Below are 8418 nucleotides of genomic sequence, written 5' to 3'. Positions count from 1 at the left end.
TTCCAGTACAGTTCAGTGCAGAAAAAATGTGACATGTTCTACTTTTTATTCTGGAACTGGAACGGACTGGAACTGACCGCCCTGGTGTGAACTGTGCCATTGGAAACCATGTAACCTACTATCAGTGCATTTTTTTCTGCAGAAAACACACAGGACTGCATGTAGTGTGAATTGGCCCTTTCATAAATCGCACTGCACCCTGTTGCATGAATGTGAATGAACACCATACAGAATAATGTGATTTCCAGCTACAACAAATCGCAGAGTGTGAACAGAGGAGCAGATGTGAATTTAATAAGACCGAATCTGGAGCAGCTGGGCATATCAACCAATCAGCATCCAGCTTTCATTTCCAAAGCTTCAGAGAACAAAGTAAGGCTGGAAGCTGATTGGTTGCCATACACCAGCAGCTGCAGTTGGAGTACAATAAAAGTGAACTATAGAGGCTGGGCTGCCTAGCACATTCCATGTTGTGGTGTGACAATCCGTGCTCATTTCTAGCCAGCTGGATCAGTAAGTCGCCCGGCGAGATATAAATAGCACAGGATGCCAGCACTGGAGCAGATTGATGAAAAGAAGTAGGGAGGGAGGCAGGCGGGGGAGTGGGCGTGTCCACTCTCAGGGGAGGTGGGCGGGGTAAAGTGACAGAACTGACAGAAGGGGAGGCGAGCAGAGAAAGAGGGCGGGGCGTGTAGGCGAGGCAATGACTGGCAGTGAGGGATCAGAGACAAGGCGAGAAGGTAGAAGAGGAGGCTAGGAAGGGGGCGGATCCCAAAGTGAAAGCTGGGAGGGGCGGTGTGACATGAGACGGGAGGGGTGTGAGTGTGTGGAAGAGGGAACTGATCATCAAAGAGAAACAAGCATCTAGTTGGAAATCCACAGGAGGGGGGCAAAGCCGAATGATTCCACTGACACTGCCAAACCGAGACACAGCAACACCAAAGATACACATCGGGCCAATCTCAGCCAGGAAATCCCAATGCGAGAGCCAGCGATCAATACATGGAGTGGAGATAATACAACCATTTATCATCTCTTACTACACGGCGATCGGCACTTGTTAACAAACACACAGCCCATGTGAAGCTTCCCCATCCTCCAAAAAGAAGAAGTCCATTCTGAAAGGAGGCCAGCCTTCAATGTGTGACCACAGAGCAAGAGAAAACATACAACATCCCTCACAGCCGGTGTATGGAAGGAAGGAGGCATAGGAGGTGTCAGGGCAGCTGTCACTAGCCATGGATTGCAGCCTGCTCAGGAGCCTCATTAACAGATATGTAAGTCATCATCACTGATTATCCATCTGTAATTGTGTGTGTGCCCATATCATCTTCCCATGTGCTCACGGGGCTCTTATCTCTGGGTGACATGTGGGTCATGAACCTTATCAGTACTAGGTGTAAGAGCTGCTATAACACTGCTATAGACATGGAGATTGGAAATAGATTACACCACCAGCTCAATATCGCTCAACTTCTCAACATATTCTCTATGAAGTGCCTTCTACACAGCTAGGATGGTACTTACTACTTTTCTATGGACTTGAGCAATTTCTATGCATAGGGTATATTAATAATTACACCTTTCACCATCCGTGTGCTCACCAGTGGTGACAGATGACTTATGTTGGCCATACACAGCCTGATTTTATCATCCTATAGATCTGGTTTGATCAACTGATCACATTTGCAGGCAATCAAAGAGCTATAACTTTCCCCAGATAGATTTATGGTGGCCATACAGTCTGGTTTTCCAATAGATGTGTATCTAAATAATACATATAATAATAATAATACAAATAATTTATTATTTATAATAATTTGTATTATCCAATAGATGTGCTATTCAATCAACTGATCAAATTCGTAGGCAATCAATGAGCTATAACTTCCCCCAGATAGATTTATGGTGGCCATACACAATCTGGTTATCCAATATAGATTTATGGTGGCCATACACAGTCTGGTTATCCAATAGATGTGTATCTAAATAATACATATTATTATTATTATTATTATTATTTTTATTATTATTATTATACAAATAATATGTTTAGAATAATTAGTATTATCCAATAGATGTGCTATTCATTCAACTGATCAAATTCGTAGGCAATCCATGAGCTATAACTTCCCCCAGATAGGTTTATGGTGGCCATACACACTCTGGTTATCCAATTGATGTGTATCTAAGTAATACATATATTAATAATACAAATGTATTATTTATAATAATTAGTATTATCCAATAGATGTGCTGTTCAATCAGCTGATCAAATTCGTAAGCAATCAATGAGCTATAACGTCCCCCACATAGATTTATGGTGGCCATGCACAGTCTGGTTATCCAATAGATGTGTATCTAAATAATACATATAATAATAATACAAATGTATTATTTATAATAATTAGTATTATCCAATAGATGTGCTATTCAATCAACTGATCAGATTTGTAGGCAATCAATGAACTAGAATTTCCCCCAGATAGTTTTATAGTGGTCATACACGGTGTGATTATCCAATAGATGTATATCTAAATAATAAACATAATATATTATGGAGAATAATTTGTATTATCCAATAGATGTGCTATTCAATCAAATGATCAAATTCGTAGGCAATCAATGAGCTATAACGTCCCCCAGATAGATTTATGGTGGCCATACACAGTCTGGTTATCCAATAGATGTGTATCTAAATAATACATATAATAATAATAATACAAATAATTTATTATTTATAATAATTAGTATTATCCAATAGATGCACCATTCAATCAACTGATCAAATTCGTAGGCAATGAATGAGCTAGAACTTCCCCCAGATAGTTTTATAGTGGCCATACGCGTTGTGATTATCCAATAGATGTATATCTAAATAATACAAATAATATATTATGGATAATAATTAGTATTATCTAATATATGTGTGATTCAATCAACTGATCAAATTCCCAGGCAATCAAAGAGCTATAACATCCCCTTGACCGATTTGTGGTGGCCATACACAGTCTGATGGTATTATCCAATAGATATGTGATTTGATGGACTGATCAAATCCAAAAGCAATCAAATAACTATAACTTGCACCTGATAGATTTATGGTGGCTGTGCACTTATTGTTTTTTTTGTTTCTTTTTTTTTTTCCTGATCAATGTGAAATTTGATCAAAACAACCAACTCTAACCAAACCAACTCACACCAAAAGTAGTACATGTAATACTTTAGAAATTGGTGTGGCTCTGACCAAGTCGGTACCGCATCGATTTGACCATTATAATTACGGAGAATATGGTGTGACTTAACATACGATTTGCAAGTCGCATGGTGTGCAAATCGCATGCCAAGTCGCACCCGATGTGACCGGGGTGTTAGACTCCGTGTCAGTAGATTTTATCAAACTGAGTTAATCAGCCAGAGCAAAATATTATCAATCGGTATCAATCGGCAGCACTGAGATACTTGATTGATGAATATGATTGTATTTTGATTGATTAGATTATGATATTACATGGTGGGAAACAGATGTGAGCCATAATTTTTGACCATAAGTTACTATTGTATGTTAACTATTGATCAAAATCCACTTTTCTGTGTGTGGCATATTGACCAGATGGGTAGTTGACTATAGATCAGTTATTCTTATCGGGAGAGATCGAATGGCAAAGAAATTGATCATTGGCCACCATTGGGCTCACCATATACTTCAATCTAACTGTACAATCAAATTTAGATCTACCAAAACTATGTAATATGAGGACTTACCTAAACTATCCAGCCAATCTCATTCCAATCCAGCCGATCAAATTGAGCGGATTAGCCAGGTCCAAAAATTATCGATTACTTTGCATCAGTGGGCAGCGCTGACGTGCTTTGTTCATGAATGGCATCATATTTTGATTGATCAGATTGTGAAATTATACAATCTAACTGTACAATCAGCTTTAGATCTACCAAAACTATGTAATGAGGACTTCCCTAAACTATCCAATCAGTTTCTATCCAATCAATCAAATTGCATGGATTGGCCAGGTATGAAAATTACTGATCACTTTTCGTGTGCAGCACCCGCATGCTTTGTTTATGAATGTGATCATATATCAGTCAATCAGATTGTGAAATTATATGGTGGAAAAAGAGATGTGATCAATAACTTCCAATCATAGGTTCAACTGAAAAAGAAATTGGCCATTTATCAAAGCATGTGTGGCCACTACTGGGCTCACCACACACTTACAATCTAGCTGTACAATCACCTAGGTTCCGTTCACACCTATGCGTTTTTTAGTGCTTTTTGCAGAAACACAGTACAATCCATTTAACATGGTTTCCTATGGAATATGTTCATATTTATGCTTTTTTTGAGCTGCTGCATTTTTGGGAAGGGTCAAGACTTTTTTTTAAAAGCAAAAAGCAGCATTTTTGCTACAAGAGAGTTAAATGAAGAAGCTGCTGAAATGCATGGTGGCGCGTTTTTGCCGCGTTCTGCGTTTTTGCCGCGTTCTGCGTTTTGCATTTTTATTCTGCCCAGCAGCAAAAAAGGTTCCACTTTAAAAAATAAAAAAAGCTGAGCAAAATGCGGTAAAAATGCATGTAGTAAAAATGCAAAACTGCGTAAAGCACAGCAAAACAGACAAAAAGCAATCTGTATATGTGTGAACGGGGTCTCATATCTACCAAAACTATATAATATGCAGACCTACTTAAACTAGCCAGTCAAGCTCTACTCAGTCAGGTGGGCCCTTACACTATATATTTGTTGTTAGAGCTGACAGAGATTGTACAATGTGTGGTGAGCTTCAGATATAGCTTTGATGTCCTGTAAATGGGTTTCTATACCTCATTACAGGCATTTATGCTCTTTGGTCTCTTAGACTTCAGACTGAACCATGAAGAATCTATAGCCTCTACACATTCATCAAAAGACAAGCGAAAACATGTACAAATATGTCATAATATTCCGTCCTAGAGTTATACAGCTGAAATAGTTTACCAGCAGAGGCTGAAATGCAAATCATCTCTGTGCATGTCTTCCATTTGTTATCCTGTTGTATGTTTTGAGGAATAGTGTCAGAGATGTATGAATAATGTGACTTTTGTAGGGCTCAGGTGAACTGGCATTTTGTGCCCAGGTAAGAATATCTGATTTTTTACTGAATTCCACCTGATGATTTTTAAAATAATGCCAACAGATTTCTTTTCATTTCTGACATTGAGATCTCTGCAGACTTCCCCATTCTGGGCAAACAATGGCTTTCTTGTGTTTTCATTCTGGCCAGCTACTGTGTGCATTAAAATGTGATTCCTCACAAGGTGCCCCAAGTCTTATGACTTGTATTAAAGTGCCTGGTCTGCTTTCCCCGCTCTTCACAAGACCTTTTTGTTATTTAGGAAATGAACATAAATATCATTTTGATCCTAATTCTCACAGTTTTATTTCTTGTATATAAATTTGATTTTAGAGAAAGAGTCCACTATACCACAAATAAGTGTAGTTTACTAATGAACGTTTAGCTCACTGTAGAAGTAAAGCCAGGGGCGGACTGACAACTCATGGGGCCCCCAGGCAATAGGGGATCATGGGGCCCCTGTGTCCATGCCGAAACTCAAAAAAGCCTGTGAAAAAGGTACCAGGGGCATCTCATGGGGCCCCCTACTAACCCCGGGCCCTCGGGCAGTGCCCGAGTTTCCAAATGGTCAGTCCACCCCTGAGTAAAGCTATAGTATCAATGTGATTATTAATTGCCAACAATACAAGATGTATTGATTAGAAATGCATTGTAAAGTGTATAAATGTGTATTCTTGTAATACTTGAGCATGCATCATTATTTACTGAATAAATACTCTCAGAGCCTTGAAGGGATCATTCAGAAAAGAAATATGGGAGCTACCTTTGATGACTTGTTTTCAAGTTGTATGATCCAGGGCTATAATCTCTATCCTTCTTTTAGGACTTTATGGGGTTGATTTACTAAAGGTAAACAGTTGTTCAATTTGCAAGGGAAATGGCTGGGCTGCAGTGACGTCATTCCTGCACATGCACAGCTCAGATCACACCACTCTGTATGCCATGATGATGTCATTCCCATGCACATGCACAGGAATGACATCACTGCAACCCAGCCAATCAAGCGGCTGCAGATATGGGCCCTGGAAGGAAGACCAGGTGAAGATGGAAGGACCAGGGGTAGCCATGACATCGCAGCACTGGATGGCTCTGTTTGCAGGTAGGTCTGTCCTAATTGAGTGCAGACTAGTACATTATGATTACAACCTGCAAGGATGCACTCTTTCCTTGTTTAATGTGTTTATTGAATTTTTACATGTTACAGATCACAATAACTTGGCACTTGGGTGTCAGCATGTGCAAGAGATATTACAAAGGTATAGTCAAATATGTATTCAAATCAGCATAGTAAAGTGGGTTTACAAATTACCGTCGTTCTGATGTCCAGAAAGTAGAAGCTCAGAGGTACAATGGAGAAAAAAAGAAAGTCATATAGTGCCCACTGTGATGGAAGTAATACAGTTAACTAAAGAGATTTTCAGTGAAATACCCTATATATACACAAGTCCTAGCAGAAAATATGATCGATCAGCCAAGAGACCCAGACAGATGTCCATGTTGCGAAGAGGAAGGGAGGGGACTGGAGGGGTTCAAAAGGGGATTCTGGGCAAAGGGGAACTTTTTAAACTTTTTTCCCCAAGACTTTAATACTAGTTTAATGGCTCTGTGATACATTTTTCAATAAACTGTTTCTCATTGAGTTTTTATGCCTTCTTGTAATGTCCTCCATGAGCTTCCAAACTTCCTTTTTCCTCCTCTCTTCCGTTTGTTTGGAATGAGCCGTGCATGTTAGTTGTGGTCATGTGCACTGCTCTATGCACACTACAAATCCCATAGTTCATATTCCATCTCAAGAGTCAACTAGAGAAGGTGACTACATTCCTACATACAATGAGACCATGGAGAGTAAATGTAGCCACCTTATACTTGGAGGTCACAGCAGCAAAAACAAACATTTTGGAGATTTGCAGGGGATTGAGAGCAATTCAAGGAACCTTTTTTTTGAAGTTACCACATACTTGAATACATTTTTTTTTCTTTTTAAACCAGAGTTGAGTGCCACCTTAAAGCTAATATAGTGTATTGTGTATCAGTTACCTTACTCCTCAGTCTTGATTACAAACACCTCTTCCTAAGCCATCTGCAGTGTAATCAACGTTAATTTCCTCTATGAACCAAGCTATATTCCTGCCCTGGGGACCAGACATTTTTCCCTGCTTGTTATTTTCTTAGGCACTGGTCCCCTCACTGCCCCCATGAGTTTTCCTGACTCTGGAGCCTATAAGAGAGGACCTGATCACTTCCAGTGTCACTGAGGTGGGGGGAAAATGCTCTATTTGCCTTTAGTAAATCAACCCCCATGAGTCAGTGGCCTAACTCGAACACATGTCTGTTAGATGCCATGACAGCTGATATGAGTCAGTGACTAAGTAGTCAAACAAGTATACAGATACAGCCCTGGAGCTTGTAATTTTCATAAACAAACCATCAATGGCAGCTCCCTTTCACTGGGAGGAACAGTAGCAGTTGGCCAATATTGTCCATTGTATATGATCCATTGAACTATGTGGCAAATGAGGTTTAATGTTGATAAATGTGAGGTTATGCACTTGGGGGCTAAGAATATGCATGCATCATACTAGTGGAAGTACAACTGGGGGAATCGATGGTGGAGAAGGATCTGGGGGTTCTGGTAGATCACAAGCTTAATAATGGCATGCAGTGCCAAGCTGCAGTTTCTAAAGTGAGCAAAATCCTCTCTTGTATTAAAAGAGGTATAGACACCAGAGAGAGAGAGAGAGAGAGATATCATATTACCCCTGTACAAAGCATTAGTAAGACCTCATCTGGAATATGCAGTTCAGTTTTGGGCACCAATTCACAAAAAGAACATTGGGGAACTGGAGAAAGTACAGAGAAGGGCAACCAAACTGATAAGAGGCATGGAGGAGCTCAGCTATGAGGAAAGATTAGAGGAAATGAATTTATTCTCTCTTCAGAAGAGGAGATTAAGGGGGGATAGGATGAACATGTATAAATACATCAGTGGTTCATATAGTGAACTCGGTGTAGAGTTATTCACCTTGAGGTCATCTCAGATGACAAAGGGATACACTTTACGTCTGGAGGAAAAGAAATTTAATCTCCAAACACGGAAAGGTTTCTTCACAGTGAGAGCTGTTAAAATGTGGAATAGACTCCCTCAAGAGTTGGTTCTGGCCAGCTCAGTGGATTGCTTTAAAAAAGGCCTGGATTCTTTCTTAGATACACAGAATATAACTGGATACTAACATTTATAGGTAAAGTTGATCCAGGGAATATCCGATTGCCTTTCGGGGGATCAGGAAGG

General features: G+C 39.7%; 1 protein-coding gene across 2 annotated transcripts in view; it reads left to right on the top strand.

Moving 5' to 3' along the window:
* Positions 1-823: 823 nt before the first annotated feature.
* ATP11A (ATPase phospholipid transporting 11A) overlaps positions 824-8418 on the top strand; it is a 224736-nt gene continuing 217141 nt past the window's right edge. For both annotated transcript variants that reach the window (XM_089693567.1, XM_089693568.1), the window contains exon 1: positions 824-1277. In XM_089693567.1, the coding sequence (XP_089549693.1) occupies positions 1239-1277 (39 nt within the window). In that variant the 5' untranslated portion in view covers positions 824-1238. The remainder of the gene's footprint in view (positions 1278-8418) is intronic.

Source organism: Staurois parvus, unplaced genomic scaffold (genome assembly GCF_062004578.1).
Source record: "Staurois parvus isolate SC_StPar_1 unplaced genomic scaffold, SC_StPar_1.0 ptg000634l, whole genome shotgun sequence".
Classification (NCBI taxonomy): domain Eukaryota; kingdom Metazoa; phylum Chordata; class Amphibia; order Anura; family Ranidae; genus Staurois; species Staurois parvus.
Note: the sequence above shows the minus strand (reverse complement) of the source record. Positions and strands in the feature narration are given on the sequence as shown.